This window comes from Lagenorhynchus albirostris, chromosome 14, assembly GCF_949774975.1.
Source record: "Lagenorhynchus albirostris chromosome 14, mLagAlb1.1, whole genome shotgun sequence".
Taxonomy (NCBI): domain Eukaryota; kingdom Metazoa; phylum Chordata; class Mammalia; order Artiodactyla; family Delphinidae; genus Lagenorhynchus; species Lagenorhynchus albirostris.
Window position 1 is genome coordinate 81,388,408 of NC_083108.1, and position 27,592 is coordinate 81,415,999.

The window sequence follows — 27,592 nt, forward strand, 5'->3', positions numbered from 1 at the left end:
AAAGAAGTAATACAGAGAAGATAAGGGTTCTGTGTCATATAGAACTTGTTAGAGTTTCTTTCCTTAAATTTATAATAGTGATAAAAGACATTAAAACTAAGCAAACAAGTTGGAACTATTTTACTATAAATAACTTTTCATGAAATGCTTGTTCTTTCGTAGGACCTAAAACTAAATTTAGTGACAAATCAGCCTTTAGAGACTGAATTCTGTTTTGACTGTGAGGAATTTGCTTCTCTGGATGCTTTCTTCCCACAGGTATTTAATTGTCGCCTGGTGGACCTCAACTTGGCATTGGGGTACTGCACTCTCTTACCACAAAAAGAAGTCTTTGAAAATATATGGAAGCTCATAGATAAAGCATGGCAGAATTACGACAAAATATTGGTATGACCTAAGGAAGCACACCTTCAGTTCTTGAAATATTGAAGATTTAAGGGAAGAAGTAAAATTGGCTTTGCCACCAGATCTTAAAGATTTAGCAAAAGAAACGTCAAGCTAACACACATGGTTTCTACCAGCTTTTCCTTAACTGGCAACACACCAGGGAATGTATATGCAGGTCCTAAGCATTGCTCAACCCAGAGGATTACATTTTTTATTTCTTAAATCTGTATTCAGCCAGAGAACCTCACTGCTTATGCTTACTCTAGTGTACTGGAAATCTTAGACCCATGAGCCAGTTCTTCTTTGTAGGACAAGTTTAACGGATGCAAAACTTGTCTTTGATATTGTTTGTTTCAAAATTTGCCCTTTGTGGGCATTTTATGTGCAGGATAGCTCAAATTTGACCTTTTCTTATGAAAGAAATCCAGACTAAATTTATGGCATCACACTAAAAGCCGAATTACCTAAGTATTATTATTAATACAAGTAATGACGGTGTATGAAGCAACATGTAACATTCCAGCTGTTATCATAAAGAAAGATTATGGTTTTTATTGTTGGGTTTCGTATAAAGGGTATTAGAACATTTTCTATTTGCAATTCAATTTTAATTCTATTTTAATTTTTTAGGCAATATCTCTGGTGGGCTCTCAGCTGGCCAGTCTCTATCAGGAAATAGAAATGGAGCTTAAGTTCTGTGAACTCAGTACTGATTCCCGGTGGGGCATTCGTCTTAGTAAACTTGGTGTGAGTATTCTTCAAGTGCCATGAAGTTTCATCTATTTCCAGTTGGAAAATTTAAAACAAAGAACTCATTATCCTTTACTTTTGGAGAGGCTATATATAAACTGACTTATAAGTTTTAGTTAGTTATTACACGCATTGGTGCTTTCAAAGAAATAAGGACCTTTTGCCTCATTTTCTTTTTGCTATATTTTTAAAGAAATTAGAAGAGGCTTGACATTTCATCTGCTTAGCCTTCTCATTATAGGAATGTATCTAGTACTAATTAACATTTAAGGTATTCCAGGCCTACCCTTTAGCCTCATACTTTTTTGTGTGCTATTTGTTTAAAGATAATATTAAAATGTATATACATTGTACTAAGCTTCAGCAACTCCTACCAGGGAGAAGTAAGTGGCCCTTATTTTTCACTTTGCAAAAACAAACCAACAAAATCCTGTTTTCTTTACCATGAATGTAAAACATTTTATTTTATTTGCAAATAGTTGACATATCAGGAATGTAACCATTGTAGAAATGGTATATGTTTTGACGCCTCGTTCCTATGCAGTAATGGGACTGTTTGTTGCTAACTACCAAACTTTACTGAAGAGCCAGGGGTTAGTGTGACTAAGAGAGATTTTGGACCTCTAGCCAAATATACCTGAAATTTCAGAGTGATGGTCGAGTTGGGTAGTATGATAAAAATAAAAGTTGAAGAAGCTATAGAAAAATGCTTCTCTAAAAAAATGGATAGTAAAAGGGCAGGTCACAACAGTGCCCTTAGTCTGATACATTTCAGTTTAGCAGGGTTTTTGTTTTGCTCTTTTTATTTCTAGATTTCTTTCCAGCCAGTTTTTAGGCAACATTTTCTCACCAAGAAAGACCTCATTAAAGCTCTTGTGGAGAATATAGATATGGATACAAGCCTCATTCTGGAATATTGCAGGTAATTCTTTAAATTTCATTGGTATTTTTGCTGTTAGCTTAACAAACCGGTAATGCTAATGTGAGAACACAGTGATAACAGTGATTATTACATGTGGCCCGTGACCTCTGATGTTTTCTTTTGCTCAACCTCAAACTGAATAAGTCCAAACCAGATTAAATTCTCTTATGATATCACCTTTTTAATTCACTCTTTGGTGTTTCCTCAACTTGCCTCATGATAAGCATCACGTGGGGCACTTGATTAAAAATACAGATTCCTGGGTCCCTCTATATTGGTTCTGACTCGGCAGGTCTGGGCTGAGGCCCAGGAAACTGGTCTTAATAGAATCTCCAGACGATTCACATGATAAGGGAAGTTTGGGAATATTCTGAGCAAGTAAACTTCTAAATCAGGTCAAGTTAGGGGCAAGTTGATCTTAAATTAAAAATTGGTGAAAAGTATGATTTAGGGAGAATTTTTTTTTAATAACTTTAAAAAACTGAGACCAAATGTTATTTATAGATACAGCTTACTGTGATGAGGAGGATCAAATGATTTATAATTTATATCTCAGTTGTTTTTATCTGATAAATTTAGATATTAAATTTGCTGGCCCATTATTAGTTTCAAAGTGGTTTCCCACACATCATCACGTTTACTTTTTATTGTATATTATAACCAATTTATGTATGAGAAAACAAACCCATATTAGGTGCCCTGCTCAAGGTCAGATAATAAGTACTGCTCCTAAAATACCAAGGGTGCTGTAATCCTTATGCAGTTTGTGACAGATGGGTGGAATCTCAGTTCTCGATAATGAGGCTGCTTAGTGCATTTCCTCACCAGACAGGGATCTAGTTCTTTGTCCTTGTGGATGGTGGGGAGTAATGTCCCTGGCTGTCACCATCCTGAACCTGCAAGTCAGGGACCATAGGCTGCTCGTAGCTCTAACTAGCTGTGACCTACCTGCACTCTGATATAACAAAACTATGCCATTCTTCAGTTTGGAGTGCTACAAATCCAGAATGAGGTACGCACACTCCGTCTTCTTTATTAATTTGAACTCCTGGTAGATTTTTGTCTGTTGTTTTATGGCGTGACCCCTTTTCTGAAATTGAAATAGCTATAATTATGTCAGGCTCATTTCACAATCGTTGTGCTTACATATGGCATTGTTGATTTTTACTTGTGTGATAGTGACCGTCTTGCCTCAGGCAGTCCCACTGAATAAATTTAGGTGACCTTTACAATTTCAGGGAATGACTTTAAAATTATTGTATGTAAAGCTCTTCTTGAGATTTCAGTTATTCTGTATAACAGATTAAACTATCCCTATCTTATTAATAGGGCTTAGAAGGCATTTCAGTTGTCGATTTGTCTATACTAACCTGATTCTTAATTTTTAAATGTACTACTTTTTCCAATTCAGGTGGAACATATTAAAATCAAAGTCCCACATAATTCCATCCATCAGGGATAATCACTGTTAAGAGTTTGGCCTATATTGTTCTTTTTTTTTTTTTTCCGTATGCATTTACTAACATGCATTTTTAAAAGTTTATGAAAAATAGAATTGTACATTATCTTATAGCATGTATCCTTCACTTAACAAAATAATGTCTTCTCAGATTAGGACATATAGCTCTTCCTCATATCTGTTGAATCCTATGGTATTCCTTTGAATAAGTTATTTAACCAGCCTCCTATTGATGAGTATTTGTTTCCAATTTTTAAATATTACAAGCAGTTGTTACAGGACATCCTATATGTGTATCTTTGCTACTTTTGTGAAGTGTATGAAAGTGGAATTTCTCTATTAAAGGACATAAATATATATTTTCAACTTTATTACAAATTTCCCTCCAAGATTGTGCCTGTTTATATGCCCACCAAGAATATCTGATATTTTTAAAAGCAAGAATTAACTTTGAAAACAAGTAGATGGTCTGGCTATGACACTTGACAATGGAAGGGTTAGATTTCAGTGGTGGGAGCTCATACCTAAGTTTTCTGTGAGAAACTTCTGTGAGAAATTTCTGTGAGAAATTTCTGTAGAAATGCATGCATTTTGGGACATTCATGTGTAATTGAATATTTATTTCAGCACATTTCAGTTGGACTCGGATGCAGCTCTTCAGCTGTTCATTGAAACACTCCTCCACAACACTAATGCCAGCCAGAGCCAGGGAGACACAAGCACGGAATCCACAAAGGAGCAGCGTTCCAAACTCCTGGCCAAAGCCATCGAAATGGTTCCTTTACTGACAAGCACAAAAGATTTGGTCATCAGTCTTAGTGGAATACTGCATAAGGTAGATGAATGGTGAAATGAATGCATTGGGTCGTTTCAAGCATCCCTCCTACCCTTAATTAATCAGATATCTATAGTAACAAATTGAAAATGTAAGTCCTATATTTTTTGTAAACTATTAATTTTCAAAAAATTTTAGATTTCTGTATTTTTATTATACTTTAATACGGCACGTTTCCTGTCTTTTTTTCCTCCAAAATAAAAATAGCCCTTTTCCCCAGATTTTTAAAAATAGCACACATTCTTTGAAAAAGATCAAACTAGAGAGAAAGGTATAAATCAAAAAGTGAAATTTCCCTACAACCCCACTCCCACAGATGAAAATGTTAATAATTTGGTAAATATCTTAGACTAAATATACTATCCTGTCACTCTCTTTTTTCATTTAACATATTGTCGTTACATGTCAATGCATAGACGTCTCTCTCATTTTTGACAGATACATATTTATTATTCCACTATGTGGATGAAACATCCTGTATTTAACCAGGCCTTTATGAAAGGACATTTAAATTTTTTGTAAATTTCATTATTATAAGTTGTTAAAATGAATATCTTCAAACACACATTTGCCCTCTTTGATTATTTTTTAGGAGATCTTCTGAGAATTGGAACTTTTAGGTCAAGGGGTAGTTTGATGGGGGAGTGAAGGTGGATAGAAGGGGAAATAAACTTATAAGACTAAAATTATAATACTTCAGTTTTATGTTTTGCTTGTAATTCAGCCAAAAATTATAATAGACTTGCTCAAAATTTCTAGGTACTAAAGAGATCATCTTCCCACTTTGTTCGATGTTATTATTCACGTGAATTTAGTTGGCATTTAAAATTTTTTTTTTAAAGTAATGGTATGTGGGCAGAAACAGAACAAAGAGAATATTTCCTTTCTTTTTATAAACATATATAGATGCCACCCAGCTATTTCTTGTATCTTAATATATGGTTATAGCTGGAATGAAATCCTTTGAAAAGGTTTTGCTTGGAGGCCCACACTTTTAGTTATGTCATTTCCAAGAAAAGGTCAAATTTCTCCTGTTCTAATTTTCCCATCATAAATGGAAGAAAGAATTTTAATTTAAAAACCTTATAAAATTATTCGGACTTCCCTGGTGGCGCAGTGGTTAAGAATCTGCCTGCCAATGCTGGAGACACAGGTTCGAGCCCTGGTCTGGGAAGATCCCACATGCCGCAGAGCAGCTAAGCCCGTGCACCACAACTACTGAGTCTGTGCTCTAGAGCCCACGAGCCACAACTTCTGAGCCCATGTGCCACAACTACTGAAGCCTGCACACCTAGAGCCCATGCTCTGCAACAAGCGAAACCACCACGATGAGAAGCCCCCGCACCGCAACAAAGAGTAGCCCCTGCTCACCACAATTAGAGAAAGCCCGTGCACGGCAATGAAGACCCAACACAGCCAAAAATAAATAAATAAATAAATTTTTTTTAAGTCTTATAAAATTTTAATATGTTTATCTTTCTAGGTTTTTAGTACCTTAAGAACATTTCTCTGTATTGAAATGACATTGCCTCATACAGGTTTCTTAAAAAACAGCTTTTGAGACATTCTAAAGATGTATGTTTATTCTAATAGTTAATTTTAGAGATGAGAAAATGTTCATTTTTTAAAGAATAATCTAACTTAATATTGTAGTGCACTGAGCTGTTATATTTGTAATCTCTGCTGATGAACATAACTGCATAAAACCATCAACGAGCCTGGCAACGTCTTCTCCAGTTTTGACATATTTTTGTTTTTATACAGTTGGATCCCTATGACTATGAGATGATTGAAGTCGTCCTGAAAGTCATAGAAAGAGCTGATGAAAAGATAACCAACATTAATATTAATCAGGTATAACAAATATATTATAGATTTTAAAATTATGTTTTTATTTGGACCATTTAAAAAAATTACTGTTATCTAGTGTCTTTCTGGACTGTCCTCTGAGCTCCCTTTAAACTGTAGTTTTTACTCTATTTCCTTTTCTTTAAAAGGGATACAGAAGTAGAAAGAGTTTTTGTGCTCTCCATGTTTTATCTTAATCCAGTTTTTGCCCTACTGAGGCAATTTAAATCTGGCCAAGAGTACAAAGTCACGAAAAGACTGATTTAGAAGAATTAAGGCAAAAATATTTGTCATCTGGCAAAAAAAAAAAAAAAAAAAAATCAAAGCATGTAAGACCCGGAGTCAAATTTAGCTTTCTATATTAGTAGGTAGGTCCTGGACTAAATTCTATTTTAGTACTCAGTAACTTCTAGTGTTTTACAAATATGGTCATAGGAGCTTACATATATTTTAAAATTGGATTTTAAAAATTAAAAGAAAATGGGTTGATTCAAAAAGTTATATAAGCCCCAGGGACTTCCCTGGCGGTCCAGTGGTTAGGATGTGTCTATTTCATTGCCGAGGGCCTGGGTTCAATCCCTGATCAGGGAATTAAGATTGCCCACATGCAAGTCGTGTGGCACGGCCAAAAAAAAAAAAGTTGTACAAGCCCCCAGAATATAAGATGTAAACTTAAGAGAGAATATAGAGGATTAATTTTAGATCTACTGCCTATGTATTTAAAGTGAAATCAAGTATTTTTGAGGTATATCTAAAACTATTTGAAGAGAGTAGAGAACTTCCAAACTCTGGTTTATAAAACATCCCACCAACAACAGGGTTCCGCCGGTTTCTCCTAGTATAATTTCTTTAATGATCACAAAAGTTATGGTTTAGAAGAATAGCATAATAGTTTTGAAGGTAAAACTATGAAAGGTTTTGATCATCTTTATGAATATGAGACTGTCCCAGGAATGGAACCCTATGATAGTATAGAATTAGATGATTTTAAAACACTTAATGATGGGTTTAACCTCACAGGAAAATACTTTTTTAATTTAATGTAGGCATTGAGTCTTCTGAAACATTTGAAGTCATACAGAAGAATTTCTCCTCCAGTGGACCTAGAATATCAGTATATGTTGGAGCACGTAATAACTTTGCCATCAGCTGCCCAAACTAGACTGCCTTTTCACCTAATATTCTTCGGCACAGCACAGAGCTTCTGGAAAATTCTCTGTATGTTCATTAACTTCTTATGAATTGTACCGAATAGCCAAAACCCTTTTCTTAGGTAAATCATACTATCTTTGTTTCCTTTCTAGCTACGGAACTCAGTGAAGAATCCTTCCCAACATTGCTCTTAATTTCTAAGTTAATGAAGGTAATGGGTTAAAACTCATAAAAGTCTTATCTTTATTCTGTAATTCATTCAGACCCTGTGTAGAAAGATTTTATGCTGTTTTCAGCATTTAAAGGGGAGCATGTAAGTCAGCCTTAATTTTTCCTGTCTTTGAAGTTCTCTTTGGACACTCTGTACGTGTCTACGGCCAAACACGTTTTTGAAAAAAAACTGAAGCCTAAGCTCCTGCAGTTAACACAAGCTAAATCCTCGACACTGATTAACAAGGAGATAACTAAGATCACTCAAACCATCGAATCCTACTTGTTATCTATCGTTAACCCGGAGTGGGCTGTAGCCATTGCCATCAGTCTAGCCCAGGATGTCCCAGAAGGTATGGATTCTTCCTTTAATTGGGCTTAAAATGGTCGGCTGTGTTGTTTTTGGAACTCGTAAAAAAATGTACTCCTTTCTCATCTTTAAGGAGAAACAGTATGATAGCTTAGAAATGTATGTGCCCCCTCTCCTCACTTGCGGCACTGCTGTACATTAGAGAGGAACCAAGCAAGACACCATGCTGCTTGCCCAGGCCGCAGAGACATAGGCATTGCTCAGCTTGAATATAGATTAATACTTCCTCATATCCAATCATACATACTTCCAGTAATGAATCCTTAGACATTGTTGCATGATCAAAAAAATACACAAACACAGGCACTTATTGCCATGTTTTTGGTTGTAACAAAAGTTGAAAATAACTGGGCTTCCCTGGTGGCACAGTGGTTGAGAGTCCGCCTGCCAATGCAGGGGACACGGGTTCGTGCCCCGGTCCGGGAAGATCCCACATGCCGCAGAGCGGCTGCGCCCAAGAGCCATGGCCGCTGAGCCTGCGCATCCGGAACCTGTGCTCCGCAACGGGAGAGGCCACAACAGTGAGAGGACCGCGTATCGCAAAAAAAAAAGAAAATAACTGATTTTTTTAAATGCTCGTTTGTCAGGAACTGGTTAAAAAAATAGTGTATTCATAGAATGGAATTCTATGTGGTTGATTTGGAAATATATCCAAGATATATATTAAGTGAGAACAGCAAACTGTACTACATGTATGATCTTATCCCATTTTAACGTGCTTGAGCACATGTGCGTGCATACACAAACATACACAGAAAACTTCTGGAGGAATGTAAGGATCTAGGGGATAGGAATAGAAACTGAAGGCCTCTGTGGACTTGCACTTCCTACTTTGTATCCTCTGGCCTGTTTAAATTGTTTTTTACTATGAGTATGCTTCCTGTCATTGTTTTAAAAAACTGGCTAATTTGACTGAAATACATTGTCTTGAAAGGACTACGATTTGCTTATAAATCTTTTATCTCTCTAGGTTCCTTCAAGATGTCCAGTTTGAAATTCTGCCTGTATTTAGCTGAGAGGTGGCTTCAGAATATCCCATCTCAGGTGTGTCTGAACTGTAAGATTGAAGGCGCCTCTTTTTTTTTTTAAATGAAAGGGTAGCTGATTTACAATATTATATTAGTTTCAGGTGTACAACATAGTGATTCAAAATATTTATAGGTTATACTTCATTTATAGTTATTATAAAATATTGGCTATACTCCGTGTGCTGTAAAATATATCCTTGCAGCTTGTTTATTTTATACATAGTAGTTTGTACTTATTCCCCTATCCCTATATTGCCCCTCTCGCCTTCCCTCTCCCCACTGGTAACCACTAGTTTCTTCTCTATCTGTGAGTCTGTTTTGTTATATGCATCTGTTTGTTTTATTTTTTAGATTCCACATGTAAGTGGTAACATACAGTGTTTGTCTTTCTCTGTCTGACTTATTTCACTAAGCATAATACATACCCTACAGGTCTATCCATGTTGTTGCAAATTTCATTCTTTCTCATGACTGAGTAATATTCCTTTATATATATGTATATACCGTATCTTCTTTTTCCATTCATCTGTCAATGAACACTTAAGTTGCTTCCATATCTTGGCTACTGTAAGTGCAGCTATGAACCTTGGGGTACAGGCTCTGCTTTCTTTTTTTTTTTTTTTTTTTTTTTTTTGCAGTACGCGGGCCTCTCACTATTGTGGCCTCTCCCGTTGCGGAGCGCAGGCTCAGCGGCCATGGCTCACGGGCCCAGCCGCTCCGTGGCGTGTGGGATCTTCCCAGACCGGGCCATGAACCCACGTCCCCTGCATAGGCAGACGAACTCTGAACCACTGCGCCACCAGGGAAGCCCTCTTTTTAATTTAAATTGTGCTCCCCTAGCATCCCTTCTCATCCTGCCCCGGTGATAGGTGTTTTCAAGGGTTGGATGCCTAAACTGGAAAAAGAAGATGAGGCTTGGTGTAGACACTTAGAGGTGCAACTAAGGCAGAGAGGGACCTTGACTGATAAAGCTGGATTCTTAGGCTCACTTGCGATTTAGAAAACAAGAGTTTCTTTTTGCTTGGAATTTTTTTAAAAGGATGAAACACGTGAAAAAGCTGAAGCTCTGTTGAAGAAGCTTCATATTCAGTACCGGCGATCAGGCACGGAAGCTGTGCTCATAGCCCACAAGCTGAACACTGCAGAGTACTTACGAATGATCGGGAAACCAGCACATCTCATTGTCAGTCTGTACGAACATCCCAGCATAAATCAAAGAATTCAGAATTCATCTGGCAAAGATTATCCTGGTGAGGGCAAAACCCTTTTTATCTTTTTGTCCAAGGAGACCTATCCTTTTGATTCCCAGGTATCTTGCATTGAAAACCTGAGGTTTTCTTTCTTTAATTCTTTGCCTTTAATATCTTAGATATTCACGCGGCTGCCAAAGAAATAGCTGAAGTCAATGAAATTAATTTGGAGAAAGTCTGGGACATGTTGTTGGAAAAATGGCTGTGCCCGTCTGCGAAACCTGGTGAAGTAAGTGCTTGTTCTGAGCATGTCTGTTGTTGAGTATGAGCTGATGGCTCCTTCTCAAAGGCTAATTATTTGTCTTGCAATGATACGACTTCTAATTAGGAGCACGGAATGTTAGAAGGAGCATTCGAGCATTTTAATGTCTTCTGTTGTCCGATGAGTTTCAGTGGGGTTGTTTACATTTTCTTTTCCTTTAAATGTTGTTTTGCTGCTATTCTACCTTTTTTTTTAACTTGCCAATGTTTTTTTAATTGAAGTATAGTTGATACATTCTACCTTTTAATTGATGAATTAAATTAATTTCAGATGAATTTCAGATGAATTCTTGTATAAAAGAAGTGGCCTATTCTTAGACTCAGATTCATGTGATTATTTTATTTTTTTATTTTGAAATAATTTTAAAGGTACAGAAAAGTTGCAAGAATAGTATAAAAGAATTCCCTGTATACCCTTCGCCCAGATCTATCAGTTTTTAACATTTTGCCACATCTGCTTCATCACTCTCCCTATAATATATTTACACATAACATTTTTCTGAACCATTTGAGAGTAAATTACATGTGTCATGCCCCTTTACCCCTTAAGAATTAAGTTTGTAGTTCGAAGAACAAGGATTTTCTCTTAACCACAGTATAATTATCAAAATCAGATAATTTAGTATTGATACAATATTGGAAAATACATATATATATTATGTACACCTGAATTTATGGTCCATGTTACAGGTTAACCAGTTTTTTTGTTTTTGTTTTTGTTTTTTTTAATTTAACCAGTTTTGCCAACAATGTTCCTTACAGCAGTTTTCTCCTCTGGGACCAGAATCTAATCCAGGATTATGTGTTGCATTTATTTGTCATGTCTCTAATCTCTTTTACTCTAGAACAGCTCCATAACTTTTCTGTCTTTCATGACACTGACATTTTTGAACAGTTTAGGCCCGTTATTTTGCCCCTCAACTTGGGCTTGTCTGTGTCCTCATGATAAGATTGGAGTTACGCATTTTGGATAGAGTATTACCTGAGTGATTGTGTGTCTTGCCCAGGGTCTGACATCTGGGGGCACACGATGTCTCTTTGCCCTAATAGGGATGTTAATTTAGCTAATTTGGTAATGCTGTTGTCCATTTCTGTACCACATAATTACTACGTCTCCTTTTATAATTATTAGGGGAGACGTTTTGAGACAGTGAAATATTCTGTGCTTCAGATTCCCCCCTGCACCACACATGTGCCTTGATTTAGACTCTACTGATGATTCTTACCTGAATCTGTTTTATCTGTGGCGGGACCTGGACATTTTCGAAGGGTGCAGGCCATTTGGTTTATAAAATGTCTCGTTCTGGGTTTACTGATGTTTCTCATGATTAGATTGAGGTTATGGAGTCTTAGCAGCGTACTCTATAGGGGGTGTGTTCTCTTCAGATATGAGAATACATAGCATCAGTTTTTTAGAAATAATATTAACATCTGAATTTATGATGGGATTCGGCAATCCAAACGCAGAATCTTCGGAATTGTTTCTTCTGAGTTTTCAGGCAGAATTTAATGAGGGAGATTCTATAATTCCTCTATCCACCTAGGCAGATATCCTTGGGGAAAAAAATCCATTTTTAAACAAATAGTATAACTAACATGACATTAGATTTTCAACTAGTGGTTTTTATATTACTTGGCGTTCACTTTAACAAGTATTTTTTGAGTATTTACCAAGAGCAAGGACTGTGTATCAGTGGAAACAGAGGACTAAGAAGCATATCCAGGCCACGTAGAATCTGTGTTTGACTCAAACCCACATGTTTTAACTTATGCATAAACCTGGAGCACTAAACTGAAAGCCCCTTGAGACCAGGAACTGTGTTTATACATATAGCACCTAATACATTTCTTTGTAAGTCCCCATAAATATATACTGAATTAAGAGATAACTCATAAAATTCATGGAGTCCTTTCTTTTTAAAAATTATCCAATGAATGTAAGCTCCAGGAGGACAGGAATATTTGTTTTATTCACTCAGGCAAATGCCTGGTGCATGGTAAGTGCTCAGTACATATTTGTTGACTGAATGAATGTGAGTAATTCCATTTTTTAAAGCAAGAATCTTCTCATAAAGTAATGAATTACACTGTAATTCCCTGTCTGTAAATAAAAATTTTTTTATAAATCTTTTTTTTTTTTTTTTTGCTGTCATCAAACATGGAGGTGCTGGGAGTTGAACCCAGGGCCTCATGTATGCTCAGCGTGCACTCTACCACTGAGCTACACCTCCTCCTCTAAATATAATTTTGTATATTGGGTTTTTTCATCTAATAGACTTTCATAAGCTTATACAGTCAACCAACTTTCTTCAATTTTTAACTTTTTTTTCTTTCACTTTTTCAAAGACACCATCAGAATTATTTGAACTTCAGGAAGATGAAGCACTACGAAGGTATTCTTCCTGTACTTATGTTTGTCTACATCCTGTTGCCTAGTAGGAATCTTACCAATGAATGTGTTAGACATTGGACTTTCTTGGTATAACTCGGATCAGAACCTCTGAGAAGAATCAGTTCATTGATATATGGCTGTGAGTGTGTTAAGTATCTCCAGTGGAATAAATAAAAAACAACCAAGATCCAGAGTTTCTGAACCCTCAGTGAGTTCCTACTAGCACACCTTTAGCAGAGAATGTACATTGAGCAAAGGAAAACTCTTCTGTAGCTAGGACTCTGCCCCAGACCCCTGTGTATTCTCTCTCCCTGGGGAGCTAGGCTGGTTCAGATATAGGCAACCAGGATTTCTTTTTCCCTTCTAACCTAAGACTGAGACCTAGAAAGGCACATTGGTGTTACGTTCTGTGCTAAGTCTGACTAGTCATGGCTTGCTCTCTTGAGAAGAATATATCTGTGCTCAAATCAGAAAATGTGGTAATCTATTAATGATGCTTGGCATAGGCATGGGAAAGGGAGTGGTAGCATGCATCCCAGCTTTTTGCCATTCTGGTCTGGACCCAAGTAGCTCAGCTCACTCATGAAGCCCTACACCCTGCATTGGCCCTGGAGATCTGATGGTGAGAGAGGATGTGGAAAGATAAACACTGGAAAAGAATTTTTCCTGGTTTGGGGAGAACTGGCCTAGTATCCCCTCCATGCCCTTCTTTCCTCTGGTCACCCCTTCGTCCTTGCTTAGTCCTTTAAGGGCAGGGACACCTTTGTCTAAGCAAGAGGTAGCTCCTGGAGCATCTGACTGAACCAGCCACCTGGACAGGCTTAGAGGGAAACAGTTCAGGGAGAGAGAGAGCGAGAGAGAGAACCCCAAGAAGGAGATCCCAAAGGGTACTTCATGCCAATTTCATAACTTCCTGCCTTTTCCCCCTGGAATCTCCATCCCCCTCCCCTTCCAGTACACCTGATTGTCTTGCCCTTCTCTGGAGGGGGCCAGTCAGCCCTGAGTCCAGAGGTTAAAACGTGCCACTAACAAGGTCCTGTGAACTAAACCTGAAGTTTCCATGTGTAGTGTTCAATGTACTTTGCAGCTATGGTTAGTATGATTTGTATTAATTCCTTAACTAGAAAGAATATACGTTTTGGGAGGTTGACTAGCCATTTCATAGATGAGCGGACTGACGCTTGACATTTATTGTCTTTATTATCTTCTTTAGCTGTGAAGGAACTCAAGAAAAAATTAAGCACCCTTTAAAGGAGATAGCCCTTCAGGGCTGTGTTTGGGATGTCTAATGACTTTTTCTATGGAGAGTAAAACAGGTCTCTTGTTTTGATAACCTCTCACTAAGTTAAAGTCTAAATGTAATTAACAATTTTTTTTCAGAGTCCTGTATCTCCTTCTGTCTCGTCCGGTTGATTATAGTTCAAGAATGCTGTTCATTTTTGCAACATCAGCTACAACTGTAAGCTCTACGAACTTAGTCAAAGCTCATCTTTACATCTAAGCTTAACATTTTTTCCTGCATATTTACCATTTACAAATGATTAAGATAATGCTCACTTCTGTACTTACTCAAAGTACGTCTTACTCTACAGATGAGGATTGTAGTATCTGCCGAGCTCCATTTAGTGCTGGCTTCTGAAACATCCTGCTTGGCAAACTGAGTGGTGCAGCTGTTGACAATTCCCATGGGTTATCCACATTCACTGTTTTAACGCCCTGGTCCAGCTGCATCCCTAATACCAGAGGCCCCAACGAGCCAGCCTGAGAGAAGTCTCCACCCTGGTCTCCAGGCCCTGCCTGAGCTGTCACACCCCCTCCCCACTAAACTCTAGGGATAACTTTCCCTTATCCCTAAAGGCAACTCGATCTCTGGCCTTCAGGCTTTTACATATAGAAATGTTCTCTGGGGCAGTTGGAGCAGAGGGAGAGTAAAGGTGTAGATAGAAGGAAGAATGGGGAAAAGGCTGAGATGCTGATTGTATGTCTTTGACCGCAAGGGGGGAAAAATCCCTTCTTGCATATTAGTTTATCTGATAGTCATTCTTTCAAGTAAAAATGGTGTTCCATGAAAAGTGCCTGGTTCAGCTCACAGCTCAGTCATACAAGGGCTTTTCCCTGAAAAAACCCATGGCCTCGCGGTGTGCTTTACGAGTACCTCCTGTTCAGTCATGTAGAACATTAATGAATGTTTTGATTAATTAATAGTAACACGTATTCAAGTGTGAACTCATAGTACTATATTCAGGAGTTGAGGTTTAATAAAATTAATTCTTATTGCTTCAAGAACCTTCTTAAGTGGACGTCTCTTGTTTGCAATACTGCAAATGTGAAGAATGTGGTGGCTGCCACAGCAGTTGGGTGTTCCTACCGTTCACCCACCAGTGCTTTTGCACCATCAGTGCAAATATTAACACAGTGTAAAAGGCAGGTATACCATTATAGTATTATTACAAAAATGGTTCTAACTATTTTCCTTCTCAAAGAGTGTAAGAAACCCTCCAACCCCCATGCAGGGGTCCATGGAACACACTTTAAGAACCACTGACTCCCTAAGGGCAGACATAGACTTTAATGTTTTAAAAACTGATGCGTCTCATGTTACCTAGATGGAAACTCAGTTATCCAACTACAACACGCGGCACAGCTCTACAAACCTCTTTTGGTCTTACAGACGTTAGGTGTGCACCAGCTCACTTTCGCCCACAGAACGCGAGCCCTGCAGTGTCTCCTCTATTTGGCTGACAAGGAAACTGTAGAATCTCTCTTCAAAAAACCCATTGAAGAAGTGAAGTAAGTGGAAGTTTAAAAATCGTATTAATAGAAAACAGATTCTTTGGAAGCATAACTTTTAAGCCCCATAGTTCAGAAGAGCGCGTTAGAGGGGTCGTGTCAACGTGGTTCTGTTGTCTCGGGTGTCCTTGACGTTCTGGCAAAGGGGAAACAGGCCTTTAAGAACATCTTGTTTCCCTCGAGTCTTTGAGACATTTAGAAACTGAGTGTTTTCTTCATCTTGCTCAGATTGATTTCTTTTTATATATATATAAATTTATTTTATTTATTTATTTTTGGCTGCGTTGGGTCTTTGTTGCTGTGCACGGGCTTTCTCTAGTTGCAGCGAGCGAAGGCTACTCTTCGTTGCAGTGTGCAGGCTTCTCATTGCAGTGGCTTCTCTTATTGTGGAGCATGGACTCTAGGTGCGTGGACTTCAGTAGTTATGGCTCACAGGCTCAGTAGTTGTGGCACATAGGTTTTGTTGCTCCGCGGCATGTGGAATCTTCCCGGATCAGGGCTCAAACCTGTGTGCCCTGGATTGGCAGGCAGATTCTTAACCACTGCGCCGCCAGGGAAGCCCCTCAAATTGATTTCTTTCTAATATTCCATGACTATATTTAGAAGCTTAAAATAGACATTTAACAACAAACTGTCCGATATTTCCAAGGGAAATTATTTTAAATGTAAATATGGTCAGTGAGGATGATTCCCATACATGCCTCTGTTTTCCAGATCTTATTTGAAATGTATAACTTTTCTGGCATCATTTGAGGCTCTGAATATCCCCATCACATATGAATTATTTTGCAACAGTCCTAAAGAAGGAATGATTAAAGGTCTATGGAAAAACCACAGCCACGAATCCATGGTATGTACACAGAGTCATCCGGCAGCGGGGCCTCCGTCTTCTCAGATGCTCTTGTGTTCACTCAGCTGCCTGCCACCACTCAGAGTTCTGAAAGACAGAACCAGAGAAACTCTTGGTTCCTGAACAGGTCTACTGCTCTGAGGGCTTCCTGACTTTCCTATCCTGGCAGGTGACAAGGCAACTTGGAAGTCCCCTTACCTCTCTCCCTGAAAGCCTAAGGCCTGAAGCCATCCCACCTACCCGAGGGAACACTTTTATAATCCCTCCCCAAGTCCTGCCTGTCCTCATCTAGACAGACTTCCCTGTGTAGGGAGTATTGTTTCTCTTCTTTCTAGTTACTGGTGGGAATGTAGTCTCTGAGGCAGTTGGAGCCCAGGGCAGGAAGGGTATAAGGCCAACAGGCAAACTGTTCTAGGACAGATGAAACAAAGCGGGGAGGAAGGGGAGTCTGAGATGCTGTGAGTCCATAACGGCAAGAAAGAAAAAGAATAATTTTTTTTTTCTTTCCCTAGAGAGATGAGGGCCTTCACTGAAATTAGGCAATAGACACACTTAGACTATAAGCATGTTTTGTCTTTAGCTGCCCTACCTTTTCCAAAGGTGGTTTGATTTACTAGTGTCTTGAAACAGTATGAATTTTTTTTTTTGTCTGCTTCAGGCCGTAAGGTTGGTGACTGAGCTTTGTTTAGAATACAAAATCTATGACCTGCAGCTTTGGAATGGACTCTTGCAAAAGCTTCTTGGCTTCAGAATGGTAAGTAAGACTCAGTGCCCTAGACTGCAGTATATTTTAAAGATTTTGCACAGCATCTCCTAAACATTTTGCACTGATACTTGTTATTGAACAGATGGATGCTGAAAACATTCACTCTCACTGGCTTCATGCCCAACTTAAAGAACTTGGCGTTAGGCCAGAGAAAGTGCAAACTCAAAACTGACATAAATTTCATTGGAAACAAATGGAAGTTTCCCTGGCCTCTTTTGATGTTTGTGAATTTGTAAGTGACCTTCTCTGGTGGTCCTCATGGAAGATAAATTTTACTGATATTCTTGTGAAAGTTTAATTTTCACATTGGAATGTTCTGTTTGGGTGGTCTTCAGAACTTTTGTGTTTTATTTTTTCAGATTCCTTATCTAAGGAAGGTTTTAACAGCCATTTCTAGCATCTATTCTTTATGGCAGGTATGTAGTTTTCTAAAGTAAATTTTACAGAATTTAATCTTTATACTCACCGGCTAGTGCTGGATACCCTGGATTAAGTAGTCAGCTCCTCAGTGAAGCTGCAGGATGCTGTTCCATTAAAGTGGTGCCTGGACCCAGAAAACTCAGCTTGGACATTGTCTCATCCACGACATCACTTCTCCCAGTTCTTCAGGCCTCAGGAATCACATCTTCATTTATGCCTTCAAAACACTTTGGCTCAACTATAACATCGGTCACGGTATAATTTATTTAAATCACACATTCGACTGCCCCTCTTGGACTTTGAGGACCCTTAAAGTCAAAGACCATGTCTTATTCATCTTTTCTAAATTTCATGTGTTGTTCACACACATAATATATATATATATATATATATAATAGAAATATATAATTTATTCTTAGTTTAATAAATTAGAACATATGCTGAGTAAAACATGAAAATTTTTCTTTACCATTTCCCTTCATAATTATCTCCCCCGAAGTGACTACTGTTGACAATTTCGTATGTTTTCTTCTAGAGCTTTCCTATTATATATAAGCAGGGGTGTGGGCGCATATATGTGTGGGTGTGGGTGTTGTGTGTGTATGTATTCATTTTGGTACATATAAATGCAATTACATTCTAGACAAAGTGTTTTTTTCCACATAACAATGTATCTTGGAGATTGTTTCACATCAGCACGTACAGATCTTTTTTTTTTTTTGATATAATTCACACATAAAATTTACCCTTTTAAAGTGTACAGTTAGGTGGCTTTTAGTATATTCACAAAGTGTGTTACCAACACCACTATCTAATTCTAGAACATTTTCTTCACCCTGAAAATATACCCCATATCCATCACGGATCATTCATTCCTTCTTCCCCCCTCCCTCTAGCCGCTGGTAACCACTAGTCTACTTACTGTCTCTATGGATTTATCTCTTCTGGGCATTTCATATCAATGGAGTCATACAATATGTGGCCTTTGTGCTTCTTTCACTTACCATAATGTTTTCAAGGTTCAGCTACATAATCGCATGTATCATACCTTTTTTTAAAAAAAATTAATTAATTTATTTATTTTTGGCTTCATTGGGTCTTTGTTGCTTCACACGGGCTTTCTCTAGTTGCAACGAGCGGGGGCTACTCTTTGTTGTGGTGCGTGGGCTTCTCATTGCAGTGGCTTCTCTTGCTGCGGAGTACGGGCTCTAGGCACACGAGCTTTAGTAGTTGTGGCACACTGGCTCAGTAGTTGTGGCTCGCGGGCTCTAGAGCACGGGCTCAGTAATTGTGGCGCACAGGCTTAGGTGCTCTGCGGCATGTGGGATCTTCCCAGACCAGGGCTCCAACCCATGTCCCCTGAATTGGCAGGCAGATTCTCAACCACTGAGCCACCAAGGAAATCCCATATCTTTCCTTTTTATTGCTGAATAATGTTTCATCATATGGATAGACCACATTTTATTTATCCATTCATCAGTTGATGGATATTTGGGTTGGTTCCACTTTTTGATTATTATGAATAATGCTACTCTGTGAACATTTGTGTATAAGTGAACATATGTTTTTGTTTCTTTTGAGTGTGTACCTAGGAGTGGAATTATTGGGTCTTACAATGACTATGTTTAATCTTTTGAGGTATTTCTTTTTTTTTTTTTTTTTTTTTTGGTACGCGGGCCTCTCACTGCTGTGGCCTCTCCCGTTGCGGAGCACAGGCTCCGGATGCGTAGGCTCAGCGGCCATGGCTCACGGGCCCAGCCGCTCCACAGCATGTGGGATCTTCCCGGATCGGGGCATGAACCCGTGTCCCCTGCATCGGCAGGCGGACTCCCAACCACTGCGCCACCAGGGAAGCCCTATTTCATGATTTTTAACTCTTAATTGTTCTCCAAAATGTGGAATAAAGTGTATCATAAGTTATTTAACCACTCCTCCTGTTGATGGAAATTTATGTGTTGCCTTATTTATTTTTTGAAATTCTTTCTCTCCTTCCGCCTTTCCTATGGTCCTAGCACAATGTCTGGCACATACATAGACTTAGTATAAATTTTGTTTTCTGAATTGAGTTCTGACACTTTTTTCCCAAATGCAACAATAATGAATCGTGGAAAGATACACGGACCCCAATGTTCATAGCAACACTATATGTTTACAGTAGCAAAGATACAGAAGCAATCTAAATGCCCATCAACAGATGAGTGGATAAAGAAGCTATGGTGTAGATAGATAGATACAATGGAATACTACCCAGCCATAAAAAAAGAATACAATTTGCAGTAACATGCTTAATGAAGTAAATCAGATAGAGAAAGACAAATACTGTAAGATATCACTTATATGCGGAATCTAAACAAATAATACAAATGAGTGTGTATGTAAAACAGAAACAGACTCAGAGAAAACAAACAAGTGGTTACCAGAGGGAAGCGGGGAGTGGCAAATTAGGGGTATGGGATGAAGAGATACAAACTACTACATATTGAAACAGATAAGCAACAAGGATATAGTATATAGCACAAGGAATTATAGCCATTATCTTATAATAACTTTTAGTGGAGTATAATCTCTGAAAATACTGAATCACTTGCATATAATATTGTAAATCAACTATACTTCAGTTTTTTCAAATATAAATAAATAAGGTATTTTGCAGAGCAAAATTAATAATAATGAATCAGCCAGGATTATATGTTAATATCCTGAAATATACAGTTATGAAGAAAATTCTCCTAGAATCTTAATGATCTAGAACTGGGAGATATCAACTTATAATTTTGGTCTTAACATCAAGAATATAAGCTCTAAGTGTATATAGTTCTGTGACTGCAAAATAAAGAGAGGTTCATAAGATCCCAGACATGAATTCTTTAATAAACTTGTTTCCGCAGGTTCCCTACTTCAGCAGAGCCTGGCAGCGCGTGGTTCAGATACCGCTACTTTCAGGTATCTTTCTCTCCCCTCTCCCCGACACACTGACAGTAGCCTTTTATACTTATGCATATAGACACATTATTGTTGCTTTTAATTTTCAGCCTCTTGTCCTTTAAGCCCCAGTCAGCTGTCAGATTGTTGTGAGAGTCTCATCGCTGTCCTAGAGTAAGTAAAATATTTGTTTTCCTACCCCCCAAAATCAGATTTGTTGCCTATAAAATTCCTTTCTAATAAACGTTCCTGTGAGTAATTCCTTTTTGGGGGGAAGTTAAGCATACCACTTGATTTGAAAATAAAATATCTCTATTATTTTTACAATGTCTACTTTCCACATGCAGTGCAACTAGTGAACTTATATTCAACCTGCATTCCCTAAACTTTGTACCCAGTTTTAATGTGAGTATAGAGCACCTTTTGTGACTACCGTAAATCATACAGTTGTTGTCTCATGGATTTTGAGTCTTGTAAGTATTCGTCTTTAGCCATGTATAGACTTTCAGCCACAATTATAGCTGCAGTCAGGAGTCTGTGTTCCTGTAGATCAAGTCTTTTATTCCACGAAGGATGTCATAAAAGGCCCAAACTACTCATTACTAGGCATACGTTATGCACCAGCATTTTAATGTTTAAAATTACTGAAACCGTAAACAGGTAACCACTGTGGAAAACTAGGAAGGCCAGTATAATCTAGTGAATATGACAGGTTATTAACTAATTACCGTGCTCTCTTGAAGATGTCCAGTTTCAGATGATCTTGACCTGATCAGAGTGGCCAGGCAGTATGTCCAATTAGAGCTTCCAGCTTTTGCATTAGCCTGTCTAATGCTCATGCCCCACTCGGAAAAAAGGCACCAGGAAATAAAGGTATTTTGCAAAATGTTCCTCCGGGGCTGCCAAGGGTGTGGAAGGTCTCATGCTGCATGTCCCCTGCAAAAGGTTCCACTTTCTTTTCACTAAACCTGTAAAGCATGAGTGGGGTGGAAGGTTTGTGTGGGGGTCTGGTGGGAGGCAAGACTGAGAGACAGATGAAGGTTTGTCTGACGGATGCCCGAAGAGGAGTTTGCACCTTATTCTTTATCAGTGGGGAACAGTGAATTTTCCTGCCAGAATAAAGTGAAATGATCAGGCAGTATTTTTGAAGGAATAATCCACGTGGGCCTGATCAGAGGAGAGAGGGGGCGAGAAGTGAAACTCTCGGGAATCATTGCATTTGAATAGGAATTATCCAACAATCTTGTGGCTAGGCAGGGGAAGCCTGAGCGGATAAGTACCCAAAGTAGGGTGGTGGCAACGAAAATGAGCTAGGTGGGAAAGATACAGCTTTACTTGGTGATTAGATGTGGGAGATAAAGGAGAGAAGAGTCAGGTTGTGTGTGGGTGTCTAACAAAGGCACCACGAGCATTCTGAGGATAGAACTTTTAAAAATAACTCCCATCCCCTTTATACTATAGAATAAATAGAACAAAGCATTTGGAAACGTTTTACAATTATTTCCCCACGGGTAGAGAAGCCAGTACGTAGAGATCTATATAAGTGAGCATAATTTTTATTTCTCACTTGCTCTATTCGTTGCATTTCTTCAGAGCCATCTGTGCCTGTCTTTGACTTTGTTCCTTTTTGACTTCTTAAACTCATCCATTGATGCTTTTCAGAGTTTTAGTATTTAAATAGATTCCTTTTGGCACTTAGAATGACAAAATGCTTATTAAGCAACTCTTTGCTGTTGGAATAGTTATTTGTAAAATGCTTTTTTTCCTTATTTCAATAATTTTGTTGTTGTTGATAGAGGTGGTTTTTTTCCTGTAGTAGATATGCTTTATGATATTTCAAATTTAAAAATGAAAACCTTCCAGGTTTGACAGAAATTAGTAGTAATTATACTTTTCCATTAATTATGTTTTGATTTTTTTTCTCTAGAATTTTCTGGGCTCCTGTGACCCTCAGATCATTTTACAGCAGTTAGAGGAACATATGAATACTGGCCAGCTGGCAGGGTTTTCACATCAAGTAAGAGGCAATTTCCTCTCCCTTTTGTTATGAAAAACTTGATATTAGAAGGTAATAAATTTTCCCCAAACCAAGATTAAGCTGAAAACCTACCATCTCGATCTGTTTGTTAATATATACAATTATTTGGCTTTCATTAAAGCCTCATTAAATTTTTAAAAGGCAGGGACCCTGGCTGTCTTGTTTATTTAGTGCTCTACTCAGTGGAAAATCTGTAGCCTTCAATATTTGTCATTGTGAACAGTTTTCCTTGCAAAAGGTCCCAAAGTGCTTAACAACAACTTTTTATTTATTCACTGTATATTGAAATGGACCAAAGCAGTCCCCCCTGCCCACCCTCAAAGAGGAGGCTTAGTCACGATACGATGATAATTTAACTCCTAATTGTCAGAAATGTTTTGGTATTGAATAAGATGACATGGCATCTAACACATTTTGCGTGTGATGATACCTGTCATTCTACAGGTTAGAAGTCTGGTCCTGAATAATATCATAGATAAGAAGGAGTTTGGGATTTTGGCAAAGACAAAATACTTCCCAGTGTTGAAATCACACATGATGAATACCAACAACGTCACTGAACTAGTAAACTATTTGGCAAATGAGCTAAGGTAAGTTAATAAAATTTTTTAAAAAACAACTTAATGTAGAATTTCCTTAAAATTTATCTTTATTTTGGAGGAAAATATCAAATAATCGTAAAGCTATTTGATTGTAATTAAAGGCTCCAAATAATTAAGCTGTAGCATCACTACGTTACACCTACCTTGCTACTAACACATACTAAGAGGTTAGTTGTCTTGTAATCCAATCTCTTGGAACATGAACTTGGAATCAGACAATTAATCAAGCTGCCTGACCTCCCAAAATAGTCCTGCTCTAAAACCCTACATGACAACTTTACTCCTTAGACACTTGACCAAAGAATCAGTAGCTATATGTAACATAATTTTTGCTAAGCTTGGTTATCTAATTTTCCAGCACCCACAAGTTTAGAAATAGTAAGCTTCTTGGCATAGGGTTCGGAGGGGATTTGGAAAGTAAAGAGAAGGGAGAAATGGGCTGGCACAGAAGAAAGGGAAAGCTTAGTCAGGATTGAAATGTTTCTGGGTCCATCCCTACGTTTGGTCTAACTGTGCTGATCCCTGGAGGTGTCACGTTCTCAGTGCCATGCCATGGATTTCTTTCTGCTTGTTTACCACTTGTGATCCAACCATAATTACAGGTTGTCATTTATGAACAAGTAGTATTTTTTGAGGTAAAATTGATATATATAATCAACTGCACATACTTCAAGTATGCCACTTGATAAATTTTGATATTTGTATACACCTGTGAAGCCATCACCACAGTGGACAGGGCAAACGTATTTATCACTCCCACATTTTCCTCATGCCCCTCTTCTTGTTGATTCCATAGTTTAGATGAAGCTTCCATCTTTATAACTGAATATTACAAGCACTGTGGGAAACCTGTGCCACCAGGAGCCACTCCCTGTGAAACTCTGAAGGTAAATCTGGCCCAGAGTTACTGGGTTCTAACCTGACACGATTTTTATTTCTAGGGTCTTAAAATTGAGCCAACCTGTTCTGGAGATAAATGGATTTTTTATGCGTGACTGCATGTATTTTTATATTTCACTTTTTGTATGAGAGAGTCCCAGACCGGGAATCAAGAGGCCTAGGTTCCACTCTCGGGTTTATTTATTTAATTTTTTGGCCGCACCGTGCGGCTTGAGGGATCTTAGTTCCCCAACCAGGGATTGAACCCTGGCCCACGGCAGTGAAAGGGCAGAGTCCTAACCACTGGACTGCCAGGGAACTCCCCGACAAACTAAATTTTAAAGGGCATTGATTAATGTTGTGCTGGAGTATCCATTGCTTTTATTACTTCTTCTTTAATTAGCTAAGACATATACATTCACTATAGAAAAACAAGGAAATCTGGAAGAGCGGAACTTCCCTGGTGGTCCAGCGGTTGAGAATCCGCCTTCCAATGCAGGGGATGCCAGTTGGATCCCTGGTTGGGGAACTAAGATCCCACATACCACGGGGCAACTAAGGCCACACCACAGCTATGGAGCCTGTGCGCTCTGCAGCTCGTGTGCCACAACTACAGAGAAGCCTGTGCGCCATGACGAAAGATCCTGCATGCCACAACTAAGGCCCAATGCAGTCAAATAAATAAATAGTTAGATAGATAGATAGTTTTTTTAAAAAAAGAAATCTGGAAGAGCAAAAATAATAATAACAAGAAAACTGATAACTTGAAATCTCAGAAACCAGAGATAAGATCATTGTTAACAATTTGGTGTATGTGCTTCCAAATGTTTTTGTGTATAAAATATGCACGTAAATCACTTTTATTCCTGTTCTGAACTTAAATATAAGGTAAAAATTTTAATTTTGATCATGTTTTGGTAGTTTTATGGACATAATTAAGTTATTAGCGGTTTTTTTCTTCCCTTGGTCCAGATCAATCACATTAAAATAAGCCTGCATTTTGTTAACATCCATTAATAACTTCCCTTCTCCACTTCCAGTCTGTTGTGCTCAATGACATAAGATTACTTTTTTCAAAAAGGGAGAATATTGATTCAGGAGACAGGCCCTTAAAATGTATCTGTTTTTCTCCAATCATATCTGTCTAAAATGCAAAATAATCTCATACGTAGATTTTTAGCAATATAGTCAAGGGCTTAAGTTCTATAGTTTATCAAACCATTTTCTATTTAAAAAACTAAGTGACACTCATAAAAATGCTTCTGTGTTTCTTCCCATTTAGGTGTTTCTTAATGGATCATAGTAGATCATCAAAACTTTTTTCAAGAAGAATAAGAGGAAGTTTGGAATCTGTTATCAAATGACCCTATTTATTACAGTTTTTAAATTGCGCAATCTGTGTACAGTAGCTATTGTCAGATGTTCCTCGAGAAGTAATAACTAAGATGCTTAATAATAGCATAACTGTCTCGTAAAGAACTCATGTCACAAATTAATAAATATTTTCTTTGCCAGTTACGTGTATAACTTGTAAAGACTACTAGTTTTTTGCACTCTATATGAAGGAAAGTTTTTTGCTCCCCCCATAAGAAAAGCAACTACTTATATTCTGTTTCTTCCATCTATATAAATAAGAATGTCAGTCTTTTTAACGTCATTCTAGTAAATATGTATATAATCTTTGCTGCAGAGCGTGTCCGTCAGTGGCCAGCCAGAAATACAGAAACCACTCTAGCTAGTTGAAGCAGAGAAGGACTGAGTGTCAGGAATTGGTTACAAAGCTGTCAAGAGGACTGAAAGGCAAAAGGGAGATGAAGAGGGGGTGCTGGAGAAACTAAAGGGAAGGGGCTGTTCGCCTAACATCAGAAGCTGCTTTGAGACTTCCCTGGTGGTCCAGTGGTAAAGAATCCGTCTTCCAATGCAGGGGATGCAGGTTCAATCCCTGGTCAGGGGACTAAGATCCCACATGCCGCAGGGCAACTAAGGCTGTGTGCCGCAACTACAGAGCCTGAGTGCCACAACTACAGAGCCCATGTGCTCTGGAGCCTGTGTGCCAAAACTAGAGAAGAGAAAACCCGCACGCCACAATTAGAAGCCCGCGAGCTGCAGCAAAGAGCCAGCGCACCGCAACGAAAAGTTCCTGCACGCCTCAACGAAGATCCTGTGTGCCGCAACTAAGACCCGACGCGGCCAAAAATAAAAATTAAATTAAATAAACAATTAATTAATTAAAAAAAGAGAAAAGGAAGCTGCTTTGCCTCGGAGCTCAGGCGCTGCTGTTCCGGAGGCTGAGCCTCCTCCCGCCGGCACTGCTGCCCACGCAGTGCTTGGTCACCCTTGGCTATAGTGCTGCCGCCTCCAGAAGGGAAAAGAGGCAGGGTTTTGCTTTCTCCAGCCTCCTGATTCTCGTGCCAGTGCCAAGAAATAGCAGGAATGAACAGAAGCCATCTGGCAAGGGGTCTGGGAGACGCAGTCTGCAGGCTGTAAGCCCCCGGCAGGACAGGGCAGGATGGAAGCTGGCCTGCAAGGGCGGCATGGAGTTGAGAGCCTGCAGCGGGGACCCAGCACACAGAAACGTCACTCACACCTCTATCCTGCCTGTGTAGTCTTTTGCTCTACTTGTGAATAAACTGAATTTGATAATACTAGAATTTGTTTGCCTTTGCCTGTTGAGAAAAATATTATTTCTGTACAGGAAACAACGTGATATGACTAAAAACATGGGTTTTGGATAAAAAACAAGTCTGGGTTTGACCTCTGGCTCTATCACCTACTAGCTGTGTGATCCTGGACAAGTTATATAACGTCTCAAAGCCTTAATCGCCTCGTTTGTAAACCTGCTACTTGCAGTAGGTTTAGATGGTCATCCACTTGCTCTCTTCTGGAAATTTACATCAATATTTTCCACAAACCTTCTTCCTTATTTGGAGTTATTTCCTTAAGATACATTCCCAGGAACAGATTCACCAGATCAAAGGGAATAAAGGATTTTTTTTTTTTTTGACCATGCCGAGTGGCTTGCGGGCTCTTAGTTCCCTAACCTGTGATTGAACCCGTGCCCCTTGCAGTGGAAGCTCAGAGCCCTAACCACTGGACTGCCAGGGAACTCTCAGAAGGACATTTTAAAGACTAGATGCAAATTGCCAAACTGCATGCATTTCAAAAGGTCTTATTCACAAAAGCCTATTCCTACCAGAAACATGAATGTCTGCTTTACTGTATCCTCCCCAACGTTGGGTGATCATACTCTTTTTTTTTTTTTTTTTTTCATTTATTTACTTTTGGCTGCGTTGGGTCTTCGTTGCTGCACACAGGCTTTCTCTAGTTGCGGCGAGCAGGGTCTACTCTTCGTTGCAGTGCATGGGCTTCTCACTGTGGTGATTTCCCTTCTTGCAGAGCACAGGCTCTAGGCGCATGGGCTTCAGCAGTTGTGGCACATGGGCTTAGTTGCTCTGCGGCAT

The 27,592-nt window shown here is 38.7% G+C and overlaps 1 protein-coding gene across 1 annotated transcript in view; it reads left to right on the forward strand.

Annotated features, from left to right (window-relative positions):
- Window positions 1-25,609, forward strand: part of KNTC1 (kinetochore associated 1) — a 66,212-nt gene extending 40,603 nt beyond the window's left edge. Inside the window, exons 40-63 of the mRNA XM_060121113.1 lie at window positions 259-387; window positions 1,018-1,134; window positions 1,950-2,059; window positions 4,146-4,353; window positions 6,118-6,207; window positions 7,248-7,419; window positions 7,506-7,564; window positions 7,700-7,916; window positions 8,904-8,977; window positions 10,001-10,211; window positions 10,331-10,440; window positions 12,819-12,865; window positions 14,245-14,323; window positions 15,536-15,654; window positions 16,369-16,504; window positions 17,163-17,258; window positions 17,630-17,686; window positions 20,579-20,633; window positions 20,723-20,786; window positions 21,356-21,485; window positions 22,540-22,629; window positions 23,095-23,240; window positions 24,049-24,139; window positions 25,414-25,609. Of these exons, the coding sequence (XP_059977096.1) occupies window positions 259-387; window positions 1,018-1,134; window positions 1,950-2,059; window positions 4,146-4,353; window positions 6,118-6,207; window positions 7,248-7,419; window positions 7,506-7,564; window positions 7,700-7,916; window positions 8,904-8,977; window positions 10,001-10,211; window positions 10,331-10,440; window positions 12,819-12,865; window positions 14,245-14,323; window positions 15,536-15,654; window positions 16,369-16,504; window positions 17,163-17,258; window positions 17,630-17,686; window positions 20,579-20,633; window positions 20,723-20,786; window positions 21,356-21,485; window positions 22,540-22,629; window positions 23,095-23,240; window positions 24,049-24,139; window positions 25,414-25,434 (2,628 nt within the window). The 3' untranslated portion in view covers window positions 25,435-25,609. The remainder of the gene's footprint in view (window positions 1-258; window positions 388-1,017; window positions 1,135-1,949; window positions 2,060-4,145; window positions 4,354-6,117; window positions 6,208-7,247; window positions 7,420-7,505; window positions 7,565-7,699; window positions 7,917-8,903; window positions 8,978-10,000; window positions 10,212-10,330; window positions 10,441-12,818; window positions 12,866-14,244; window positions 14,324-15,535; window positions 15,655-16,368; window positions 16,505-17,162; window positions 17,259-17,629; window positions 17,687-20,578; window positions 20,634-20,722; window positions 20,787-21,355; window positions 21,486-22,539; window positions 22,630-23,094; window positions 23,241-24,048; window positions 24,140-25,413) is intronic.
- The last annotated feature ends 1,983 nt before the right edge of the window (window positions 25,610-27,592 follow it).